This window comes from Zootoca vivipara, chromosome 15 (genome assembly GCF_965207765.1).
Source record: "Zootoca vivipara chromosome 15, rZooViv2.hap1.1, whole genome shotgun sequence".
Taxonomy (NCBI): domain Eukaryota; kingdom Metazoa; phylum Chordata; class Lepidosauria; order Squamata; family Lacertidae; genus Zootoca; species Zootoca vivipara.
The window spans coordinates 13,739,869-13,766,305 of NC_142598.1; the positions used below are offsets into that span (position 1 = coordinate 13,739,869).

Sequence of the window (26,437 nt, forward strand, 5' to 3'; positions counted from 1 at the left end):
TTCTGAATCCTATTGTTCTAGGATTCAGCTCAGTACATAACAGTCAGGCATGTCAGTACAGTAAATGGAAAATGAGGCAACTGGCTTGCCCTCCATGTGGCCACTGCTGAATGCTTCACCCACCTGACGTAGTGCACAAATGCAACCACCAATGCGCCCAGATAGAATGAGAAGAAACTCAGAAAGCTGAAAAGGATGGCGTTCACATAAACAGAACCTAGGGGAAGGAAAAAGGATCTGCCATCAGCATATGAAGAGGATGAACCCATAAGTCTATCCCTCTGCCGCCAGGTTGCTCTTGCTCCTAAAACGGTAGCACAAGTGTTTTCACTCTCTCCAGAGCTTTGCTGCAGCAGACCAGGGGTGCCATGTCCCATTTCCCTGCGTGAGGTGAACTGGGAACATGTCGCCACCAGCTGTTGCCCTGCCCCCTTGCTGCCTCCCCACCTCTCCGACCTGTGCAGTGGTGGTGAGATCTTGTGAGATCTCACTGAATGAGATCTTGTGAGATCTCACTGAAGTCTCCCAAGATTTCATTGAGATCTCATGAGATCTCGACAGAAACCGGCGCCGGAGCTGGCACAGCTTCTCCACTGGCAGCAGATGTGGCGGGGTGGGAGGCGGAGGCAAGGCAGGCAGCAGAGGCGAGTTGGGTGCTGCCTTTGGGGCTTCCACAGTTTGAGGCGAGCGCCTCACCCTGCCTCATCAGTGGGGCAGGTCTGCGGCAGACCAAAACCTGGGCAACAGAGAATGTCCGATTCTTCCTCCTCCATTACACAAGCACATACTTCTGTCCTGCAACTGGAGTCAGAGCCATGTGTGACCCAGGCTCTGCAGTCTGCCCCACAACATAAACTGGCTTTTCTCTGCTGCTCTGCAATTTAATATCTGTGTGTTTTTACTTAAATTACCATATTTTCCATCTATAAGATGCCCCCATGTATAAGACGCTCCCTACTTTTGGGGACTCAGATTTAAGAAAATGGCCCCATGTATAAGACACTCCTTAATTTGTGACATAATTTATTAGGGGAAAAAACCTAGTCTTATACACAGAAAAATATGGTATGTTTTTAACTAGCTGTCATTTTTTCATCTGCTCTTTTTGATTGTTGCATGGTTTTCTTGGCATATTGCTTATTTGCTACGTATGGATTTTGTTATTATCTGGAGAGGGGTATGTATAACAAATAAATACACTGAATAAACTGGGTGGGGTGGGGTGGCGATAATCAGGAGGGAGATGTAATAGCTGATTGTGTCAGTATGTTCCAGTGCTTCCTTCAGAGAAGCAAGTTTCCTCGGGACTACAGTGGGGGAGAAGAGGGTTGCATTGCCATTCTATGCCTGCTATGAGGCCAGCAACAATTATCAGCCCCAAAACCTACAGATAAAACATAAAGGTGCATTTCAACACCGTGCCTAGTTTGGCCTTGAAAGTGGAACAGTTCTGTGAAAATTAGCCATTTTGTACTATTTTTTTAAAAAAAGATCCTATTATTATTATTATTATTATTATTATTATTATTATTATTATTATTATTTTATTGAATTTATATACCGCCCTATACCTGCAGGTCTCACGGTGGCTCACAGAACAAAATCAAAATATAAAACCACAAAATATATAATCAAAATAAAAACAACAACCCAATTGTTGTTGTTGTTTAGTTGTTTGGTCGTGTCCGACTCTTCATGACCCCATGGACCATAGCACGCCAGGCACTCCTGTCTTGCACTGCCTCCCGCAGTTTGGTCAAACTCATGTTCGTAGCTTCGAGAACACTGTCCAACCATCTCGTCCTCTGTCGTCCCCTTCTCCTAGTGCCCTCAATCTTTCCCAACATCAGAGTCTTTTCCAAGGATTCTTCTCTTCTCATGAGGTGGCCAAAGTATTGGAGCCTCAGCTTCAGGATCTGTCCTTCCAGTGAGCACTCAGGGCTGATTTCCTTAAGAATGGATAGATTTGATCTTCTTGCAGTCCATGGGACTCTCAAGAGTCTCCTCCAGCACCATATAATCAAAATAAAAACAACAACCCAATACCCCCCCCCAAAACCCCACATTTTAAAAAGGCATAGGATGCATTAGTGCTTTCTAGACTCCTCCTATCTACAGGGACATTGTTCCCAAATAGTTTACTTCTCTTTCAGAGGCTCATCATAAGAAGAAGTTAACATGATAGCCAGATACCTTTAATGGAGGGCACAACTGTCACTTCAAGACTCTTCATGCGCTGCAGGTTCCAGGTGTAGTTAGCCTTTCCTAGAGTAAGAAGATTGCAGGGTGGGAGACAGGGAGAGAGAAAGAATTTATTGTGGCCTTGGTCATGCAACAGCAGTTTAGGCTATTCTGGGCAGAACACGTTGGGGTGCTGTATAAGCCCTCACTAACTTGGGGACCTCTCCATGATGCAGCACAGGAATTGTTGTACTCTGGTCTTTTTGAATGACACCGCTTTCATAATTTTTCAAGAAAAGCAGGAAATGAATGAATGAATGAAATCAACAAATGCTAGATCAATTACAAGAATCCGTGTGATTTCAAAGAATGAATTTATTCAATGTGCACTTAAGACTTTTTGGAAAATTTTAACTAATATTTTCCCCAATTAATAAAAGTACTCTAAAGTTTATTTCATATGCAAAATTCAAGCAACCACTGCTGATTGGTGGTGGTGGTGGGGAGGAAAGCTGATTTTTTTTTTTTGGTGAGGTTTGAGTTTTGCTGTGAAAATGCACATTAAACCCTTAACCTTCCACCATTTTTTACACACACACACACACACACACACACACTGCAGCTATTGTTCCCATAATCCACTACTGCTTAGGGAACAAAAATGATAGGACACACTGAAGAGGCAACTGGGCAACATTCCTTTGAACTTTGATACATATCAAAGGCAGGATCACACTGAAAGTTATGTGGTGCAGATGCTATCATCTCTTGATAATAACTCTGGCCAGATATTATTTATAGGGTTCGTAAGTAGATGCCCAACCTGGGAAGCTCCTTCCTTCTTTTCACAGCTGCTTACTGGGCTTCTCTAGGATCCAACTACATTTAGACAACTGATGAAATTTCATATGGACATTGCCATTGCAGTCTAAGTGTGTCCAAGATGGTGCTTTATGAATGGGCTGCTTTCCCCAACCATACTGGTTCCAGTCCTCTTACCTCGAATGGAGGAAGGTATTGATCCCCCGCAGGCATAGTCCTCAGGCTTTATGACAAATACAACAAAGAACTGCATGCTTGGGAAGTCCTTTTTCTGCATAAGACAAGAAGCAAAATTCATCTTTAAAACTGAGTCTTCTAACAAATGAGAGGATCTCTGTAGTTCAGATGTAGTTAAGTCATTGACAGACTTAAACTGTTGTATGATTCAAAGTTGTTGGATATCAGTACCTATTACATTTACAGAGTGGATCTATTCTCCAAAGAATAGGGAGGGCTCCTATTGGGAGGGCTCCTATTGCTAAGTCTCAAGTCTCTAGGACAGGGTGGTCCAAAGTGTGGCCCAAGGGCCACCTGTGGCCCTCAAGGCCTTTTATGGCAGCCCTCAGCAACATTTGACATTCCCCCTTAGCTTTCATGCTGCTCTCCCAAAGCCAGATAAGCAAGGGGCTGAGCTTTGGGAAGGAGACATGAGGGCTCTGGCAGGTTCTCCTGCCTCCTTCCCAAAGCCTAGGTAAAGGGACCCCTGACCATTAGGTCCAGTTGTGACCGACTCTGGGGTTGCGGCGCTCATCTCGCATTATTGGCCGAGGGAGCCGGCGTACAGCTTCCAGGTCATGTGGCCAGCATGACAAAGCCACTTCTGGCGAACCAGAGTAGCACACGGAAACGCCGTTGACCTTCCCGCTGTAGTGGTACCTATTTATCTACTTGCACTTCGATGTGCTTTCGAACTGCTAGGTTGGCAGGAGCTGGGACCGAGCAATGGGAGCTCACCCCATCTGGGGATTTGAACCGCCAACCTTCTGATCGGCAAGCCCTAGGTTCTGTGGTTTAACCCACAGCGCCACCCGTGTCCCTTCCCCAAAACAAGAATAGAAACTTGGAGAGGGTCATAGAACCTTTCTCCATCTATTGTACATCCCTGTCTTAAGCTCAACATTTTTTGAACCTAGAGCTGCCTGTGGCTTGAACAGGGGTAGGCAACCTAAGGCCTGTGGGCCTAAGGCCTGTCGCCTTCTCAGTCTGGCTCAGCGTGTTTTTACATGAATAGAATGTGTGCTTTTATTTAAAATGCATCTCTGGGTTATTTGTGGGGCATAGGAATTCGTTCATCCTCCCCCCCCCCAAAAAAAGTCTGGCCCACCACAGGGTCTGAGGGATGGTAGACCAGCCCACAGCTGAAAAAGGTTGCTGACCCTTGGGCTAGAATAATAAAGTGAAAATGAAAAACAGGGAAATGGCTTAATGGATAGAATAAGCAACTCACCTGCACAGTGATGGCTGCCTGTTTTGTCATGGATTGGTAAACGCCATTAAATTCCACATTATGGTCCAAATCATAAACTGGACACTGCAACAGATAGACATTGCTTGTTAAAAAAGTTGTCTTAGGTTCTCTGGTAAAGTTATCTTGCACAAATCTTTTCCTGAACTGCAATTTTGCACTGTACAATATACACCATATAATATTTTTCTCAATATTTACGGCAGATGCCGTTTAATGTGGCAGCCTCCAGTCTCTACCAGTGTCTCCTATTACTTTGTGAAAAAGCTCAGTAAGTATCCCCTCAAAAACCCACAATGCACATGGGATTGTTTGCCCTTTATTCTAAGTTCCTGTTTGTACTGTCTTGACCTGTCCTGAATTGATTACTTCCCCTTAAACATGACTGCTTTACATCGAAAGCCATCTCCTGTATTTTAAAACATTACATGTTGATTCCAGCTGACCAAGAACAACCGACTTTCACGAGTCTGGAAGAAACTGTGTACAGCTCACAAACAGTGCGGTACCTTGGGGAGGGGATAGGCAGTTCATTTGTATAATAATTTTTTTATTTGGTTTTAAAAGTATTAAATTATAACAACCCAAATTACATATCCATATTTAGAGATTTCTCCAAATCTCTGGACTTCCCACCTTTCCCTCCATGGGTCCTATTGTACATCTTCTTAACTGCATATTTTTCCACAATCCATATTCTGTATCTTTCCATCTTATCCATAATATTTGTGTTATAAAAATCCTGCTAGTGTTTTCATCTGTTTACTGTGATCTCCTAGATAAATTATAATTTCCCCCCATTCTTTATCGAAGTTTAGGTCTTCCAGTCAGTTTTGCCATGTTGGCATAGTCCAACAGCTTGATTTGTCATTCCTCTCTGGTAAGGACTTTATCTTCTTTCTGACTCTGGGCTAATAGTACACCTGCAGCTGTTGTTGCATACATATGTGACAATAGCCAGTTCTTTTACCCCAGGTGAAGCCCGGGTGAAGGCTTCCAGACTGTGTGTGTATGTACACAAATGCACGTGGAGAGGTGCCAAACTGGGCCTTTGACCCGGATGAAATAAAGCCTAGTTTTGCCCCTGTCACTAGCCATTCCCCTGACCAGTGACCACAAACACACCTAAGCATATTCTCACCATTTGGCATGAGACCTCAGTTCAAACCATTTAAATCTTAAAAGCCCAGACAAAGCTCCCAATGCCTCAGACATAGTTACTGATGTGCGGTGCTAAGCCTGGGAAAGCCACACCAAAATGTTCTACCAGGCTATTACAGCCTTTCTGTACGACCTTACCACAATATCCTGGATGGAGACAACGGAGCATGGGTAGACTGTCTCGGAAGTCACTCTGACTATGACAGAATCCACATCTGGAGGGAACGTGTACAGAAAATACTATGGAAAGAAGGAAAGGATTTTAGGGTTCTTTCTTGTCATGCGCTAAAAACATCCGTATGTCATGAGAAAAGCCACGCCCACTGGAGAACCCAAATTCACAGGAGAATTGAAGGAAGCGTGACCGGTTTGCCCACATTGGGCTCCAAGCTGAGAGGGCACCTCAGGGGACACTGCAACAATGGGAAGCAACAGAAGGCGAGAGTTGGAGGGGCACCAAATTTGGCCTTTGTACAGGGCGCCGCTGAAATTTTAAAGCCCAAAGTCCGCTACTGCCAACTTAAGCAAGTCCCTCGTCGCAGAGCATTGGTCTGAAGGCACATGGCATGGAAAGTGTGCTGAAGGTAAGCAAGTCTCAACCTGCTCAGTGCCCAGAAGGAAGACTCCCTGGGCACACTGCCTTGAGTTCCAACATAGAGGAAAGGTTGAATTTCACAAGAAATAAATACTGAGATCTATCATGGTGAGCCACGCCCACCAGCAGTTGTCCAATCAGCATCCATCACAGGCAAGGTTCAGACCCATGTGGCTGGAGACTTAAATGTGAAGGTAGAAATTCAAGAGTGACCACAGGAGTGGCAACCTCCGCATTGCCAAGCTGTGGTTGCGGTCAGCTCCAGTTAAACAGTATGAAGTGGTGGAGCAAGCTGTTTATTTCCTCGGTATTGACTGTAAAACCTCAGAGCAGTTAAATGGTGGCAAACATAGATTAAACTGCATGCACATGTGGCAAGGAGCTGCAGCCGCTCCTAGGCTCCGTCACGTGCTCCTCTTCGGTTTATGCAGTTGAAAAAATTCACCATTCACTCACACAATCGCAACAGCACAATAACACAAACTATGCATTGTCTTGGCTGCCGCTCTGGCCTTCTTTGAGAAGAAGGGCAGGATAGGAATTTAAAATGAAATAATAGTAATAATAATGGCCATTAATCTCCTTGTTTGTAGTGCACCTGTCTTTTGTACCCATCTTCACAGGGTCAAAAAGCTTACTGTTACAATTTCATCTCTTGTTGAATGAGCTCAGCCTGTGTTTTGGCAAAAAAAAAACCTGGCAGACATCATTCTGAAAACCAGAAAAACCAGTTCCTCAAAGATTCTCATTACTGCGGCCTATGAGGACTACAGTGTAGTCATTTCACAAATGCTTCCACTAGCCAGTGGGGGAAATAATATAAACCTTCCTATTTCTTTATCATTGGCATTAATGAGCTACTTCTCTGCTAAAAGTACCGTACCCCTAACACTGTTACAATAAAGTAAAAAGAGAAGAAAAGGGAGGGATGGGAACTAGGCTGAGGCTGAAGGTTAACTGAGGAAAGGGATGAAGGAAAGTCCATTGACATATTTGCATCCAGAGAGAATACATCTTTGAAAAGATAACTCACAAGGTGCTTGCCCTCACACTCAGGTAACCAAGCTCAGATACAAATCTTCAAAAGCAAAGCAAACCAAAACAGAATGTTAAGTACGTAGGAATTTCTTATGCAAGATTTGGTAAACAGAGTTAAGACTGTTACACCTAAAGATGGTGGAAGCTTGAAAGAGGTGCTTGAATTCCACTATGGTCCAAAAGAGACGTTGCTTATTGTGTGCTCCCTATTACTGAAGGAGCTGCTTTTTAATACATTTGCCCTTGTCCACTATCAGTCCCATAACCTGGTGCCTTTCAACTAAGCAAATAGCTTTTCTCCCTTAGCAGATCAAACAAGAAGTGGACTTTGCAGCCATGGGTAAAAATGAGCAACAATGTTTGAAGCGGGGGGTGGGGCACTTATATGGGACTAAAATACTTCTGCTTCTCACAATGTACAAAGATTATCCTCTCTACTATCTCCGCTGCTTTTCATAGCTATGGTGTTTTGATTCAGAACTCTGCAAGTGTGTGAAATGTTGTGGCAGGAAAAGGAAGGGGCATAATTCACCAACAGCAGGGAAGGGATGGGACACTGTAGCCAGAAACATGACTCTCAGAGGCCAGGCTCCAGCATCTTACGTCCTGTGCCACCAAGGCAAGTTATCTGCTGAAGAAGATGCAGACTGAACTCTGCTCTTCAGAGGTGCCACTTTAGGGCGTCATTGCAAGCCCCACCAGCTGACTTGGAACCTCATCAGAAAACTAGGGTTGCCAGACTCAATAGAGGACAGGACTTCTGTGCCTTTAATTGCCCTGCTCTCTTTTGAGTCTGGAAACCTTAAAGAGAAACCAGCAGACCCTCTGTTTAATTTCCAAGCAAAGGGTCTGCTAGTTTCTCTTTAAGGTTTCCAGACTCAAAAGAGAGCAGGACAATTAAAGGCACAGAAGTCCTGTCCTCTATTGAGTCTGGCAACCCTACAGAAAAAAGCCCCACCTACTGCTACAAAGCCTGAGCCGCAGGGCCCACTATTCAGTCTGAACATTTCATAGACTTAGAAAATCCTGCTAGGCTGAGCTCCTGCTCTCCACCACTCCTCACACAAGCCACTACTTCTTGCAAGGTGACAACAACAACAACAACAACAACAACAACAACAACTTGTTAATTATACTCCAGCCACTCTGGGTGGCTCACAACAGAATAAACAGAAATTAAAAACAGAATAAAACATCAAACATTAAAAACGTCCCTAAACAGGGCTGCCTTCAGATGTCTTCTAAAAGTCAGATACGTAGTTGTTTATTTCCTTGACATCTGATGGGAGAGCGTTCCACAGGGTGGGCACCACCACCCAGAAGGCCATCTGCCTGGTTCCCTGTAACCTCACATCTCACAGTGAGGGAATCACCAAAAGGCCCTCGGGGCTGGACCTCAGTGTCCGGGCAGAATGATGGGGGTGGAGATGCTCCTTCAGGTATACTGAGCCGAGGTAGTTTAGGGCAGTGGTTCCCAACAGGTAGTCTGCGGACCCCCAGGGGTCCGCGAGCTATGCCAGAGGGGTCCGCAAGATGCTAAAAAATATATTAAATATATTTCGTATGATAACAGATTTTTTGTTTTGGCCGCTTCCTGCATGAGCAGAGTCTAGCGCAAAACTAGAATTAGATAGAGGCAGTAGTTCTGCTGTATGCCGTTAGGTGGCGCTTTACAAACACTACTGTTTTGCAAAGAGGCAGCGCGCACATTCTACTAACGCTCACCTCCCCAAGATGCTTTGCGTGCGTCGGCTTCATTTGTGCGCTACTGCGCAGGTACCCTGTCTTCTCCATTCCCCTCCCTCCTCCCTGGCGCACGCTGCCTCTTTGCAAAACAGTAGTGTTTGTAAACAAAGCGTTGTTTTTCGCGGAAGCTACAATTCGCGTAGTTAAAAATGGACCGTTGGTTTAAAAGTGGTTCATCTCATTAAGAACTGAAAATTAAAACTAACTGTATACTGATGGAGTACTCTGTTGTAACTGTAAAAAACGTATAAATATAAAATATAAAAAGACTCTTAATTTGGCTCTCACTTTTTAATTTTAGGATTAGGAATTAATAGGCTCGATGAGGGGTCCTCGAGAAAATTTTGTTGGGAACCCCTGGTTTAGGGCTTAGAATGTGCTGCTTGCTAATGATTTGTTCCTTGGGCCATGGCCTCCCCGTGCACCTGGACAGGCAAAGAGCCTGGTAGAAGTATGCAACACAATATTTCCAATGGCCACAAGTAATGCTCTCTGCTGTCCTGGATGGGCGTTATAACAGGGTTCTGTACACAGATAGACTTTGTATTTGTGGGCAACCACAGGTGAAGGACATCCAACACTATTTATTACATTGCCCACTATATACAGAACCTAGGGAACGCTTTGTAAATGCCTTGTTTGTCCAGAAAAGCTACCTCCCCCACCCACGGAGAGTGTGCTATGGCTGTTCAATATTGCTACCGTGCTTCTCCTAAAATAAGACACGTCTTATATTTATTTTTCCTCCAAAAAAACACACCACGGCTTATTTTCAGGGGATGTCTTATTTTTTCGAGCGGGAGCTGGCAACAGCATGCTGCGCCGAGCCCCGACCCGTTGAGAGCCGGCAGCAGCACACCGCGCGGGACCCGTTGAGAGCCAGGGAGCAGAAAATAAAAATGGCAAGGCTGCCCTTGTAACAAAGCACAATAATACCGTAATACTGCGGAGCTCAGCGGGGTTCCGGCCCTCCCATTTGCGTGCTGCTGGGGAGCAGAAGAAACGCCGTGATCCAAGGATCCAAACGCATCGGCAGAGCAGGAAGCAGCCGCAGAGGCGGCTGTGAGAGAAGAGGCGGCGGAGGAACCGGCAAGAGGCGGCTGCACGGGAGCCGCTTCGGGGAGCGCAGCACAGCGCGAAGAGCCTGGTGAGAGGCAGCTGCGGCTGCAGGTGAAGCCCAGGATCTGCCTGGGCGACTGGGGACGAGCGCCCTGAGTGCTGCGGCGGTAGCGAAGAGGCGCCTGATCAGCCCACTTCTCAGCTGATCGGGCGCCTCTTCGCCACCGCCGCAGCGCTCAGGGCGTTCGCCCCCAGTCGCCCACGCAGATCCCGGGCTTCACCTGCAGCCGCAGCCGCAGCTGCCTCTCACCAGGCTCTTCGCGCTGCGCTGCGCTCCCCGAAGCGGCTTATTTTCGGGGGATGTCTTATATTTATTCTACTAATGAAAAGCCTGACATGGCTTATTTTTGAGGACCGTCTTATTTTAGGAGAAACACGGTAATGCTCCAGCAACTCATACTGTTTGCACTGGCAGCAAGAAAGGTAAGGAAGAAGAACCTGGACAAAATTGAAGTACCAGTAAACTGTGAGAGAGATTCAGAGGTCTAAAATATTGTATGTTGTGTGGCGTCCCCACTCTACAAAACCATTCAGTAATGCATCTGCATTTTATTATTTTGATGGTACAGGCAGTGGCTCTGTTTTTTATATATAATATAGATATTTCTTTTCCTGGTTGTGTTTGTATGGTTTTGTTATGGCATTTGGCTAGTACAATAAAGCTTATTTACCATATTTTTCCATGTATAAGATGCCCCGATGTATAAGGTGACCCCCTTTTTTTAAACCCAAAATTTTAAAAATCTATATTTTAGGGTTGCCATATCTCCAAAAATGAAAACCCGGACAATAAGAAGTGGCAGAAACTTGTTGACCCAGACATTTGCTAAAGAATGAACAAATCCCACCAGAGGTCAGCCTGTAATGGTTGGTGGAACTGGTTCTAGCAGCTTCTTCATGGCAGCTGCAGGAAGGTAAGTGGTGTGGTGTGGTGTGGTGTGGTGTGGTGTGGTGTGGTGTGGTGTGTGTGTGTGTGTGTGTGTGTGTGTGTGTGTTTTAAACCCCATGCATTCACCATCCGTGTATAAGACGACCCCCAATTTTTTACTAATTCTTTTTAGCAGAAAATATCATCTTATACACAGGAAAATACAGTACTTACAATGGCCACAAGATAATGTTTTATGGTATTGTGCAATTAGGGCATATCAGCATCTTAAGAAAGGAGAGGTAGTGATCCTAATAATCAAACTACTAATTATACTCATTTGCCACTGGGGGGAGGGATGTATAATCTATAGCATTCAGTACTTTAACTTACCTGAGGTTGGGAAGGGCTGGCACTGAAGCTAAAAGGAGTGTTCGACCTGAAAACACAGGAGGGGGGAAAGATTAGTATGGATGCTGACATAAAACCCAAAATACACCAGAACGTTGGCAGGCAAAAGGTTTTTGAAGGTGAAGCCCATCATAGGAGCCAACTCCAGGGGGCCATGGGTGCTTGGGCACCCACAATAATATAATCGTGGGGGCCAGGCACCCACAAAGTCAATGAGAAAAGCCATAAGGTATTTTCCCTGCTCATCAGTTCATTTGGCATATAACAGGTTGGTACCAAAGCAACACTGAGAAGCTGGATTATGAAAGCATCTCTTTCTCCTTGAATCAGATGCCCTGATTTACCCTGTTCACCCTTCATGGAAGAAAGTGATCTCTGAACCTAAGGTCTTTTCTTCAGAGGGAAAAAGTCAGGCAATTTCATTGCATCACTTAAGGCAGGCTTCCTCAAACTCGGCCCTCCAGATGTTTTTGGCCTACAACTCCCATGATCCCTAGCTAACAGGACCAGTGGTCAGGGATGATGGGAATTGTAGTCCCAAAACATCTGGAGGGCTGAGTTTGAGGAAGCCTGGCTTAAGGCAACAGATCAATTATCAGGTGACTGTGATGGCTTCTTCAGCAGAGATCAAATTACAGATGTTTTGAGGGAAAATCAACACCTTCCTCCTGAAACCATCCTCTGTCCAATTCAATATGATTTACTTTCTGTATGGAAATACAGAGGAATTACCCCACCTTCCAGCCACAATGCGTCAGTCTTGGTTGGAGTAAAAGTGCAAGAGGGAATATGCCAATCCCTCTTTTTACCCATTTGTTTATGATAGCAGTGGTTCTCAAAATTTCTTCTCTGGGCCAGAATCAAAAGTTGTTTCATTTTATTTTGCAATGCATTTGTATGAACAACTCCTGGCTGTGTTTGATTTATAACACAATTACTTTATAATATCATCATGGGACATCCAGTAAGTATAAAATAAATGCATCTACATGAGTCATTTCCAAACATGAGTCATTTCCAAAATATAATTATAAACGAGCCCCTTACATATGTACCTTATGTATGTACACAAACTCAATGAGTTTGATTGCCCTTGAATCTTCCCACCAGACTTGCCATCCTCTCCTTCCACACCAGTTTGGTACACTACACTCTTTGAGAACCACAGATTTATAGTGTTCCGTTTTGCTACAAGTCTGTTTCAACCATAGCTGCCAAGTTATCCCTTTTTAAAGGGAAATTCCATTATGCTGAATAGGCTTCCTCGTGAGAAAAGGGAAAACTTGGCAGCTATGGTTTCAACTCTGTAAGCTGCACTAATGTTTCGGAAAGCAATTACTTCCTTTATCTTTTTGTATGCTTTGTGATAATGGTGTGTGTGTGTGTGTTTTAAGTAAATCAAATTACCAATGGCTGAATAAGCAAACTCTTAGAAAAGCCAGCTGGGGTTTCCATGGATATTCAATAGCACAAGGCAGAAAAGTGAAAATCTCCATGTATATAAAAGGGGGTCTGCATTTATAACGGCCCAGCACACACCCAGTATGTCAGGACAATCTAAGACAGAGGGGTTGCAAGTTTAAGGTACGTACGCACGCGCACACACACACACACACAAACAAACCACAAAAATCTTGAGGATCCAACTAAAATGTATCCAAGAGTAAAAAATAAGTTTTAGGCTTGGACTCTGCCCAGAAGATGCTGTCCACCAGGAGTGCCAGCTTGGCCCCGTGACCATGGGTGCCCCAGGCCGTGGGTGCCATGCAGCGTGTGTGGCCTTGACACCGAAATTTGTGGGTGCCTGGCTCCTTCATGGGGAATTTTGTAGGTGATCGGGCACCCAGGGCCTCAGGGAGTTGGCACCTATGCTTTTGACTAGCTTTCCCTTGCAGCAAGCAGCAATGAATCTGTCTCCAAGCTCTGCTAACAATAAGCCAGAGCAACCTGAACCAATTATATACTGTACCGTATCTCAAAGTAGCCTACGGTCTTCTAGTCACAGTGGTGATACGTATGTGTAACCGACAGCAACAGTGAATGCAGCACGAAAAACACAGATGAGCTCAGAGTCAAAACGTGAACCACTCACATAAGTTGGAAGCTCTTAATCTTGGTGACCTGCAGTGCGTATACGGCATTATAGGGGGCCATGGAAGCCACATCTACAAATATGATCTGCTCAGAAGGTCCACTGTCAGGTGTGGGCTGTGAAGGGCAGAGGGTACGGCTCACTTCTTGGTAGTTATAACTTCTTTGGTAACTGAAAAAAACAAGAATAAAATCCAGAATTCTTCATACCCAAGAAAAATGACAATGCTAAATTCCAGGGGAACAGCCACATTGATCCATATTCAGTAGGCACTGATGAAAGGGCTATAGGATTCTGCAGGAGCCCCATCATGCCAGCAGAATTGAGACACACCTCTGCCACTGAAGATATCCTTCCACCACTCCACAGATACAATGGGTGGGACCTGTGATGCAATGATATGCTCTCATCCCCTATTCAATGAAGGGGACTAAATATGGAAAACCTTAAACAGAATAGCAACAAATACACCAAGTCCGGCAATGACAATATTACAACTACTTACAGGCCTCGAAAAATAAGTGGGACTTGCCAGGATAGCACTCCTTTCTGCTGCCGAACTACAAACAAGACTGGATACTGAAGATCTTCAGAGTTACTCTGTACATTAACCCGGACTGCATCCACCTGCAAAGAGGAAAAAAAAAGTACAAGCACTCACTAATTAAAAACCCACATAGCGTCATCTCCAAGGGTAACCATGATGGGGAGGCAAGGGGAACAGATGCTCCCCCGGCCTCTGAACTTGAAGTTCCAGATTTCATTTAAAGAACAACAACCAGTTTGTTTCTAGGATTTGTCAAACCTGGGATATGAGGCAAACATTTGCAGGCACCATTCTCCTCATTAGTTTTCTGAGAAACTTGCCTCCATTTTGCCAATGAACTTGCCATAGACGTTTAATATGTTGTTACCTGCCCCATGTAATAATCTCATTTGAGAGATAAGGGACTTGGAATATTGTCACCAGTATCTCTCATAGCAAATGCCACTTGGCATTCTGCTGGAGTGTCCTGCCCCCATCCCCCTGCGTCTTATAAAGATCATAGCTGCCAAGTTATCCCTTTTTTCCAGGGATTTTCCATTATGCTGAATAGGCTTCCTCACGAGAAAAGGGAAAACTTGGCAGCTATGATAAAGATGTCCTCCACAGGTGCATAGGAAGGAGGATACGGCCCGCCCCAGGTGTCATCCTTGAGGGGTCTGTGTGACAAAATGGCACACCGTGGGAGGCGGCACGAGGCCTCGCCTGCAGTGTGCCCAAGCCACGCATCTCGCCTGGGAGTGACGCGGTGGCTCAGGGCCACACGCTGCCCAAAATGGCAGCGTAGGGCTTGCATCCACCAGGCAGACTCGGTGGGCAGCTTGCCGTGCCACCCCCCTGGGCGAATTGCCGTGCTGCCCCCGTGCACCACTCCCATGCACGGATTGCCTCGCCCCCATGGGTGACTCGGCCCACTCCTGCCGCTCTATGCCTCTGGCCCTCCATCCTGAGATGGGCAGTAATCTTTCACTGGGGTTACCCACCCTGACTGCCACTCCTGTTATCTCACATCAAAAACGTCAGAAGGTGTAGTGATAAGCCAAGCTTTTCCTGCCCACAATGTCCAGCAAAAGAGGAAGAATGTAGGAGAACCTGTAATTGCCTGTCAGCTACAGACCCAAAACATCCGCAGGGCAGAAGTGGCTCAAGAAGCCAGATGTCCTCACGACAGATGTCTATTAATGTTGCCATGGCAACACAAGCTATGCGACAAGCATATCTTTCTCTCCTCCATAAAGTTTAATAAAAGCTGGAAAGGCAACCTCGAGTCCAGGATCCATGGGGACAAAATGAAACCTGTGATATTTCACACGTAAATTCTCCCTGTCAACCCAACGCTTTATACTCTGCACCACATCAATAGTTGCAACACATCATAGGCAGAACTGGTCACACTGCTCTGAATCCACCTCTTGTCTAGGCCAGAGAGACAGTGGTGGGGATTTTTGAAAAACTTGTAAGCATGACAAATCCCTGTTCTCACCAGATCAATGTGGAATTAGAAAGATTAAGAATTGTAATTACTACAAATTATAAAACCTCAAAGCCTATAAATTTAGCCATTTGTCTTTTTATTTATTTCTTTGGAACTTCTATGGCATTCTATCATTCCCATGTTCTCCACAGTCATGAAGTCTGAAAGCTCACATAATAAAATAAGCCTATGTTCTCAGAATATAGGATGTGGCCCACACAAAGGCCTGTTGCTGCCTAAAGCAAGGGACAACCCCCACCCCATTCCTCTTGCTGAAGTTCACACAGATGAATTGTACTTCCACAGGATACTATCCTTCATTGCACTCCAAGAGAGGGGAGCAGGAGCCCTTCATAGCACATAGAGACCTGTACTGCATAAGGGAGGGTGTCTCCTCTCTCTCTCTCCCTCCCTCCCTCCCTCCCTCCCTCTCCCTCTCTCTCTCTCTCTGTGTGTGTGTGTGTGTGTGTGTGTGTGTGTGTGTGTGTTGCTACCACTGCCCCACTCCTTCCACCAATCACTGCCTCTGGCAACTGCCTCACTCTGTCAGCCTTGAGCTACACAAAAGCTCTGATGCCAGCCACATGAGACTTCTGGTCCATACATTGCCATCTTTTGCACTGAATAGTTTTTGAAGAACAGAAGCATGGGTGTAGACAGGGGGGCAGGAGGGGGCAGCTGCCCCCCCCCAGAAGCAAAAAATTATTGTATTTTACAGACCATAACCAATACTTTGCCCCTCCAAAAACTGAAGTGGAAAGGGCTTTGCTTTAGCAAGAGCAGCTCTCCACTTGCTGGGGGCGGGAACACAGCTGTAACAAAAACACATCAAATAAATAAAGCAAAGTGGCTACCAGTACTTAAGCAGTTAAGACAATGGAGCATAATATCCCTTCAGGCAAGGTCCACCCTATTCACCCTATTGTTATTCAGTGGGAGTTGTTAATGGGCATTCAGGGATCGCATTAACAGTTCTATTGGCGATTTAATGAGGGTGCAGAGGATTCAATTTGACTGAGGTGGCCCTGCAAGGCTAAAAGGAAGTGAATAAGAAGGGGGGGGGGCTGTAGCTTTGATAGACACAGTGATGTTTATAAAAAGCATTGGTGTTCCAGTCTGCCCCTCCTCCTGCATCTGTATACTGTAAATCAGGGGTGGCCACCTCCCAAGAGACTCTGATCTACTCACAGAGTTAAAAACTGGGAGTGATCTACCCCCTTTGGGGGGGTTCAGGTCAAAGCCGTTGAGTTTTTTTAAGGAAGGGAAGCCCTGTTTTGGGGGGTTTAGGTCAAACTTGTTGAGCTTCTTTTAGGAGGGAGGGAGGCCCATTTTTGTTTAGGGCTTCAGGTCATAGTTCAGCTTTTTTTAGGGAGGAGGAAAAATTTGGGTGAGCTTTTTTTAGGGGTGCCAGTGATCTAGCAGTGATCTACCACAGACATCCAGTGGTCTACTGGTAGATCACAATCTACCTGTTGGACGTGCCTGCTGTAAATCAAGCAGAGAGAAAGCTGCTTACAAGGCTCCTGTACAGGTGTACCGGTATCTTCCTCTTGCTGCAGAGTTCTAGCATCACAGCGTCACCCAGAGGCACCCACAAATGTGAGTTATCCCTCTCTCTATTTCTTCCTTCCTTTCCTCCCTCTTCCATCCTCAATAAAATACGGGGGGGGGGGCAGATAAGCCCCACATAGAAAGCCCATCAACATGGGGGGGGAGGACTCTTTAAAATACAGTATTTACCAGTAATTTCTTTTTTTGGGGGGGAGGCACCTAGGCCTCTAGGAGTTGGCTGCTATGCCTAGGACAATTCAAGAAAGCAGAATGATGCATATGCTATGGTAATATATCAATAGAATCATGGAATTGTAGTCGGAAGGGACCACAAGGGTCATCTAGTCCAACCCCCTGCAATGCAGGAATTTTTCCCCAATGTGGGGCTTGAACCCACAACATGGTTGAAATATTATGCTGATATGCAGCAACGCCTCGGAGCCATCGAGACTGCGGCCCTGTCTTGCCTCGCCCTTGCCTGCCCGACCCTCCCATCCTCTTGCTGCAGAGTTCCAGCTTCACAGCATCACCCAGAGGCACCCACAAATATGAGGTATCCCTCTCTCTATTATTCCTTCCTTCCCTCCCTCTTCCATCCTTAATAAAATACTGGGGGGGGGCAGATAAGCCCCACATAGAAAGCCCATCAAAATGGGGGGGTGACTCTTTCAAATACGGTATTTACCAGTAATTGGGGGGGGGGAGAGGCACCTAGGCCTCTAGGATTTGGCTGCTATGCCTAGGAGTAGGACAATTCAAGAAAGCAGAATGATGCATATGCTATGGTAATATATCAATGGAATCATAGAATTGTAGTCGGAAGGGACCACAAGGGTCATCTAGTCCAACCCCCTGCAATGCAGGATTTTTCCCCCAAGGTGGGGCTTGAACCCACAACATGGTTGAAATATTATGCTGATATGCAGCAACGCCTCGGAGCTGTCGTGACTGCGGCCGTGCCTTCCCTCGCCCTCACCCGCCCTGCCACCCCCTCTCGCCTGCCCGACCCTCCCGTCCTCTTGCTGCAGAGTTCCAGCATCACAGCGTCACCCAGAGGCACCCACAAATATGAGTTATCCCTCTCTCTATTTCTTCCTTCCTTCCCTCCCTCTTCCATTCTTAATAAAATATGGGGGGGGCAGATAAGCCCCACATAGAAAGCCCATCAACATGGGGGGGATGACTCTTTCACATACGGTATTTACTAGTATTTGGGGGGGGGAGGCACCTAGGCCTCTAGGAGTTGGCTGCTATGCCTAGGAGTAGGACAATTCAAGAAAGCAGAATGATGCATATGCTATGGCAATATATCAATAGAATCATAGAATTGTAGTCGGAAGGGACCACAAGGGTCATCTAGTCCAACCCCCTGCAATGCAGGAATTTTTTCCTAAGGTGGGGCTTGAACCCACAACATGGTTGAAATATTATGCTGATATGCAGCAACGCCTCGGAGCCGTCGTGACTGCAGCCGTGCCTTGCCTTGCCCTCGCCCACCCTGTCACCCCCTCTTGCCTGCCCGACCCTCCCGTCCTCTCCAGCCAAGCAGGGTAGCCGCCGCCGTTGCCAGCCCCAGAAGCACAAGGTGGCCGCTGCCGCCGCTGCCGCCACCACGATGTCGTCAGGCCAGCTGGCCCTGTAGCCCCGCCCACGTTCCCACTTTGTGGCCCCGCCCCTGAATGATCATGGCTTGCCCCCCCCTAGTTTTGATCCTGGCTACGCCCTTGAACAGAAGCTCATATTTTGAATCCTATAGAATCCTATAGGCCTTCTTTGAGGTGTTTGCAAACCACCCAGAGTTTGCAAACCACCCAGTATCATGGAAACAACCTGAGATACAATTTATAACATCTCAGCATTGTTTACCGTGTGTGTGTGTGTGTGTGTGTGTGTGTGGTGTAATGTAATGTTGCAGTGCATAAAAATGGAAAGTAGATGGTTACCAACCTCCTGGTCATAGTCTCCTTGGTTACCACCGAATGTTTGCTTCTATAAACTACACCATTAAAATATTTTATTGTTGTATCCCTTTTCTGGCATCTAAAGGTGAAGGCAATCACAACTTTGAAAAGGTGTACCTTATGTTGTGTCAATTTGTGACCACTTAAAGTAAAGCTTTAATTGCAAGTTTTCAAAGCCTTCTCAAACTAGAGATGTCTTGGAACTATCATTGCCTGAGAAATTTCTAACCAGGCAATGCTACATTTGATATCTTGTATCTATGTCAATGCTTAAAAATTTAATGAAATCCCCTCCAGGCTATATACATGTTCTTGAGAATGCAGTCCACAACAGGAAAAAAAAGATTCCCCATCTTTGCATCAAGACTAAATTTCTTTCAGGGTTTCATTAAAGCAGAGAATACTTTAATATTCATGAATGGCTCTGAATATCTGAATGGGTATCTGAAGAAGTATGCATTCACATGAAAGCTTATACAGTACTCAGAACAAATTTAGTTGGTCTCTAAGGTGCTACTGGACAATTTTTTTAATTTTTTAATTTATTTCAACTGTGTCGGACCAACACGGCTACCTACCTGGCTCTGAGTATGCAAGTCAAAGATTTGTATAATTTTCACCCCAGAAGTGGGAGAAAAAGGCCCCATGATTCTGGTCTCCTGCTGTGGCTGAGTGGTTAGGAAACGACTCTGTGGTATCTGCTAGGTAATTTTAATCCCAGGCATGCCCCTCTCTTTTGCCCCTAATATGACTGGTGTGTGTGTGGTATGTAAAACATCAGTGAAAAAAGGTATGTAAAACATGAGTCAAAAAAGAAAAAAGGTGCCAGAATTCACCACCTAAGTCGTGTGGTGTGTAACATAAGCAAGCAAGTACAACACTTCCTGTTTGCCCAGAGTGGACACACTGGGAGGTGTTACTCCAGTTTTAGAAGGACTTCCTGTCACACCTGGTCTGGAACTTCCTCCCCCTGCGTGTAACCAGATAGGTGGGCATAACCCTGGGAGACCCCATAAGAGAAGCTTATGGGGTCCTCTTCTTCCTCTTGATGCCATGCTGCTCTCTTGATACTGATGTCTTTTGCTGTCTGCTGGCTGTCAGCCACCAGGACATGGGCTCATTCCCATATGGGATGAACTCAAACCTTCTTCTGTAACTCTAAGCTAAAGCCTGCATTCAGGGAACTGAATGTGAGTAAACTTCTTATTACTTTTTTAAAAAAGCTTATTGTGTCTTTATTCTTTTTAGGAGGGACAAAGAGGTCTTACCAGGAATATACTCCAATCTGGGCATACCAGATTGGATTGCCTAACTAAAGAGATTCAAATGGCTCTGCAACTAGCTTCCTGCTGTGTATAGAAGGGAATGAACTCTGCTGTATGACTCACTAGTATGAGTTAGGAATGATAATATTTAATCAATATATACTCTCCTAGTACACTGGTACCTCTGGTTAAGAACTTAGTTCAGGGGTCCCCAGACTTACCGCACGGCGGGCCGGTGCCCGCCGCGCCGACCGCGCGGTGGGCCGGAGGGCAGGGGAGTGCGCGCGCGGTGGGCCGGAGGGTGGGGGAGCGCGCGCCCGTGCGCATGCGCACACGCACACGGGCGGGGAAAAAATCGCCGAAAATCGCTTGTGCGCATGCGTATGGGCCTCCCCCGACCCGGAAGTGCACCAGAAATGACCTCTTCCGGGTCGGGAGAGGCCCATACGCATGCGCACAAAGGATTTTCGGCGATTTTTTGCCGATTTTTTAGATCGTCGCTGCGCCGCGCGCTGCGAGAGCGGGCGGCGGCAGCGGGCGGCGGGGGTCGTCGCGGGCTGGATTGGAAGGCCGATTGGGCCGCATCCGGCCCGGGGGCCGTAGTTTGGGGACCCCTGACTTAGTTCATCCCGGAGGTCCGTTCTTAACCTGAAACTGTTCTTAACCTGAGGTACAACTTTAGCTAATGGGGCCTCCTGCTGCCGCAGCGCCGCTGGAGCAAAATTTCTGTTCTCATCCTGAAGCAAAGTTCTTAACCCGAGGTACTATTTCTGGGTTAGCGGAGTCTGTAACCTGAAGCGTTTGTAACCCGAGGTACCACTGTATCCACAACATTCCCACAAGTCGCCAACCCAAACACCACCGACACCAACATCTTGTAACCCAAGTCATGTGACAAGATGCCGGGTTGGTCGCTCCCCCCACCCCGCTCAGGCCGCTTTGGCTGCCATCCTGCGCACCTCACCACTTAGGGACCTCCTTTGCTGGGTTGAGCAGACTTCTTGAGCAAAGCATGGCAAAAAAAGAAAAAAAATCCCTGTGTGAGAGCATGATGTCCCTGGAACCATTGGACTTGGGGTGCAATAGTATCCCTTTGCATGCTCTGTAAGATACAAGATCCGAGATGGTGTGCTGGAGGTATCCCCAATTGTCGCACTGTCACTGGCTGCTTCTATTGCCACACATAATGGGGTGTGTTGCCAGCCCCACCTGCAATTGGAGGGCAGTAACAAAGATTGTGCTTATTAGGGCAGGGTATCCTTCCATTTTCTAACTTTTTAATAAAAAGTTATTTCCCCCTCTTGCCCTAGGCTGAATAAGCATAGTATTTGGCAGGTGTACAGTGTATTTGTGGACTTCCATAAAGGTGACTACAGTGGTACCTCGTGTTACAGACGGGATCCGTTCCGGAGGCCCGCCCATAACATGAAATGCCTGCAACTCGAAGCGCTGTGTCTGCTTAGGAGTGCAGCGTGATTTGGCGTTTCTGCGCATGTGCGAGCGGCGAAACCCCGAAGTAACCCGTTCTGGTACTTCTGGGTTGCCGCGGGATGTAACGCGAAAAGACGCAACATGAAGCGAATGCAACACAAGGTATGACTATACAGTATAGGATTGCTCTATAATGGACTGACCTGTGAACCAGGAAGTTAAATCTTGCCTCAGGCACCACACACAAACACATACACACCTTGCAACTATGAGAAAATACAGTGTTCCTGTAGGGCTTCCTGATGCAAGGAATGGGAAGTGCTTTGAATATTAGATAAACGCAAGGCATTATTGCAACATGTAACCACTGTACCCACCCCATGTGATGTTTTCTTTCAGCACTAATAGACACCAGAAGGGAATAGGGTTGCCAGACTCAATAGAGGACGGACTTCTGTGCCTTTAATTGCCCTGCTCTCTTTTGAGTCTGGAAACCTTAAAGAGAAACCAGCAGAGCCTTTGCTTGGAAATTAAACAAAGGGTCTGCTGGTTTCCCTTTAAGGTTTCCAGACTCAAAAGAGAGCAGGGCAATTAAAGGCACAGAAGTCCTGTCCTCTATTGAGTCTGACAACCCTAGAAGGGAAACTTGTTTTAATCAGGACTATACCAGAATGAAAAGGTTGACACCCCTCCCCGTGTGTTACAGTACTAATGAAAACCAGGGCTCCCTGCAGCAGTTAACAATTTAAAAATAACTACAAGTTCAGCTTCACATCTGGCTTCAGCCTTAGGGTGAGTATATTCACATTATGGCTTACTCCTCCATCTCATTATTTAATTCTGCTCTAACAGGTACCCTGTTTCTCCTAAAATACATAGCCATAAAATAAGCCATAGCAGGATTTTTAAGCATTCGAGGAATATAAGCCATACCCCGAAAATAAGCCATAGCGATAGGCAGTTTAACCTTGTAGGTTAAACTGTACCATACTTAATAAAAAAAATAAGACATTCCCAGAAAATAAGGCAGTGTTTTTTTTTTGAGGAAAAATAAATATAAGACGGTGTCTTATTTTCGGAGAAATACGGCATACAGACCTTGTATACCTAAGATGCCCTTGCAATTTACTTTACATTGGATCGACCACACAGGCGGGCAGTGTCCGTATAGGGAAACATCGATCCCACATGAGGAACCAAGTCATGGAGGCACCCTTAGCTGAGCACTTTGTAGAACACCATCATTCAGATACAGATTTACTGTACACTGCCCTTTGGGTCAATCAGAGAAAACTTGGGACGAGGAAAGATTACGTTAGATTATTACACCAACAAGAAACTAGATTGATTTTTTTTAATCCCTACAGCCGGGGGGTTTAAATACAGAATCAGATTTCAACTGCTTTATTTAAGGTTTTTTACACATGGCTTTTGTTTGTGTTTGTTATGCTAGATTTTGTATACTGTATCTTTAAATTTCCTGAAATTACCTGTGATTTGATACACCTGTGGATAGCCTTTATAATTCCAATAGCGTTCTGCTATCAGTATCAGTCTACTACACTTGCTAGTGAGAACTGATCCATAGTCATTATTTTTACCTGAGAAGACAATTTATTGGGTATGTATTTGTCATTCATTTATTTATGTTTATTGACGTGCAGGTTGGCCATTTCAATTTCCGTTTTATAATTTAATGTTATGTATTCCATTTCATTGTCAGCTGATGAAGACTTATCCTTGAAACAGTTCACCTATCCTGGAAAAACTGTTCTGTTCTGCTTTCTGTTTGCTGCTGCATTCTACAGCACTTTGAATACATTATTCCTGTGTTTGGAGCACCTTTCACTGCAATATTGCTGGATTTTGACTATTGAAAGGCATCTTGCCTCCATTGTGGTGTTCCCTGATAGTGATTGATTACGCCTACTATTTCTTTTCTATGAACTTTTGCATAACTATGCATGTATCATAGGTTGATGTTTATGATTTGTAAATATTATGGCTTGATCAAATTATTGGTAATACATTATTAGCCACGCGTTGCTTTTGGGTTTGTTCAGGGTTTGTACTCCAAGGGACTTTGGCAAGGAGGGGGGCCTATGCACTCTGTCTGTCTCTGACATAACAGTTCGCTCAGTCAGTTTAACAGCGAGTGAGCAGAGTCAGCAGTCTGGCGCTATCACAGATTTCGCAAACATTTCGCTATTGTCACACGGATCCTCCTCCTAGCCAATCAGGAAGTGGGATCCCCTTCCTCATTGGCCGAAAGGCGAATGCATGCAATTGGCTGAGCTGCCGAGCAGGAGGCGGGAGGACTCGAGGAGACGCGGGGAACTGCGGCAGGTAAGTCTCTCTGCATTGAAAGGGGGCAGGCTGGTCATTCTGCATTGAAAGGGGGCATGCTGGTCATTCTGCATTGAAAGGGGGCACGCTGGACACTTAGCAGGGCATAGGCAGGATCACTAAACTCATCACATGCATTCGACATGTAGGGCCAAAACCCTCCTCAAACAAAGACTACTCGGATTGAAGTTTGGTTGGTTCAACAGTGACGAGACAGATTTCGATCCATATGTAGCTGCTCCAGCTCAACATAAGTTGATGTAAGCCAGTGGGTCTAGCAACCTTTAATTTATTTTTATTTTTTTGCTGAAAGAGTAAGGCAATAGGCATGAAGGTGAATAAACATTATGTTAAGAGTAAAGAAATGGTTATACAATGAAGGGGTGCTAAAAGTGCAGCAAGGCAAGAAAGTGATTTTCTTTTTTTTAGAATTTTAGCAGAATACTACACCTATATCATGCCATACAAAAAAGAATCTGGTGCACAAGGCAGGAAAAGGAGAAAGATAGAGACAGAGCAACAAGCTAAGCTAGCTGGAAGCCTTCACCGGTTTTTGGTGAGTACTGCTGAAATTACAGCAGGACCATCAGCAGCAGACTCATAATCCTGATCCTGTGTCGGTGTCACTTGAGTGCATTTACAATGTGGAAAGAATTAGAAATGCGGCTGCATAAACAGGAGACTATTGATGCTGCTGCCCAGCTTGCACAACAGAGGTCATTTGAAAAATGGAAGGCAATCTTAGTCAGAATACTTGATTGTGTTCTGTATCTAGCCAGGCAAACCTTACCCTTACATGGTCACTCTGAAGATTTAAAAACAGATGGTAACTGTGGAAATTTATTAGAAACTTTCAAGTTACTCTCCAAATATGACCCAGTTGCCAAACATCTTCACAGAGTACAACGCACAGATGGTTACGTTGTGTCCTATCTCTCTCCACAGAGCCAGAATGAGTTTATTAGCCTGCTCGGCGATCACATTCGAACAGTCATCTTTCAAAATATCATAAAGGCCAAGTATTTTGCTATAATGTTTGATAGCACTCCTGATATTTCACACACTGACCAAATGTCCCAAGTGATTCGATATGTGCATATTGAAGATTCAGAAGTCCATGTGACAGAGTCTTTCATTGACTTTATTCAGTTATATGGGAAATCAGCTGATGTCATTAGAAAACAAATTTGTGACAAGTTGCAAGCTGATGGCCTTAAACTAGAGCATTGCTACGGCCAGGGATACGACAATGGTGCGACTATGGCTGGACACATTAGTGGTGTACAAAAACGTATTTTGGATATGAATCCCAAAGCAATGTTTGTGCCATGTAACAATCACTCGCTCAATCTTGCTGGGATGCATGCAGTTGGTGTTGGGACAAAGTCTGTTACTTTCTTTGGCACTGTGGAAAAGGTGTATGCATTTTTCTCAAGCTCCACCCACAGGTGGGATATCCTTAAGAAACATGTACCAATTCGTGTAAAGTGATCGTGTAACACAAGATGGAATTCAAAGCATGAAGCTGTATGCGTACTTGCTGAACACACTGAGAAAATAATAGACGCTTTGGAAGCGTTGAGAGATGGGCCAGAAGAAACCTCTGAAACCAGGGGTGATGCAGGAAGTCTTTTAGTTTGCATAATGACATATGTTTTTTTCTCTTTCTTGCATTTTTGGAACCCAGTACTAACCGAAGTAAATGATACTCAGATCTACCTGCAGCAAGGAGGACTTGCGCTTGATCAATGCGTGCAAAAGTTAAAAGCATTGGCTTTATTTTGTCATAAAAAACGTGATAGTCTAGTGTCAAAGGCAACTGAGAAAGCTCTGCAGGTATGCAAAACCTATTGCATACCTACAGAGAGAAGAGTTGGAAGACGCAAGTAGAAGATGGATGGTGAGAACAGTTGCGATGCTGGCTTGACCTTAATACAGGAAACAAGCAGAGAACAACTGGAAGCAATTGATCAGCTTCAGGCAGAAATTAAAAACCGTACTACGCAGATGAATACGCTTCACCAGCGATTTGCTTTTTTGCAAATCCAAACATTGTTGGATACTGGAAAAGATGATTTTATTAAGAAACAAATTCAGCACACGTGTGCTCGGTACACAGAATTGAATGCTGCATCTATGCTCACCGAAATAACTCGACTTCGGCACCACATTATCTTGTATAAGGAGGTCAATCCTGATGAGCAGGTTGCAAACTGGTCAGCTTTAGATTTGCTTCGCTGGGTGTATAAGTGGAAGCGGCAAGAAAGTTTAATTAACTTTGTTGTCACCAAGGCCGGTGCTAGGGTTTTTTGCGCCCTAGGCGAGATCACCTTCTGCCCCCCCATTAATAAAAAATAAAATAGAAAA

At 45.3% G+C, this 26,437-nt stretch overlaps 1 protein-coding gene across 1 annotated transcript in view; it reads right to left on the bottom strand.

The window, feature by feature from the left end:
* The window catches only part of SIDT1 (SID1 transmembrane family member 1), a 66,694-nt gene that overhangs the window by 32,814 nt on the left and 7,443 nt on the right, over positions 1-26,437 (bottom strand). Inside the window, exons 2-9 of the mRNA XM_060269166.2 lie at positions 14,004-14,125; positions 13,499-13,669; positions 11,389-11,434; positions 5,768-5,869; positions 4,451-4,534; positions 3,181-3,274; positions 2,194-2,265; positions 124-217 (exon numbers count right to left, since the gene is read on the bottom strand). Of these exons, the coding sequence (XP_060125149.1) occupies positions 124-217; positions 2,194-2,265; positions 3,181-3,274; positions 4,451-4,534; positions 5,768-5,869; positions 11,389-11,434; positions 13,499-13,669; positions 14,004-14,125 (785 nt within the window). The remainder of the gene's footprint in view (positions 1-123; positions 218-2,193; positions 2,266-3,180; positions 3,275-4,450; positions 4,535-5,767; positions 5,870-11,388; positions 11,435-13,498; positions 13,670-14,003; positions 14,126-26,437) is intronic.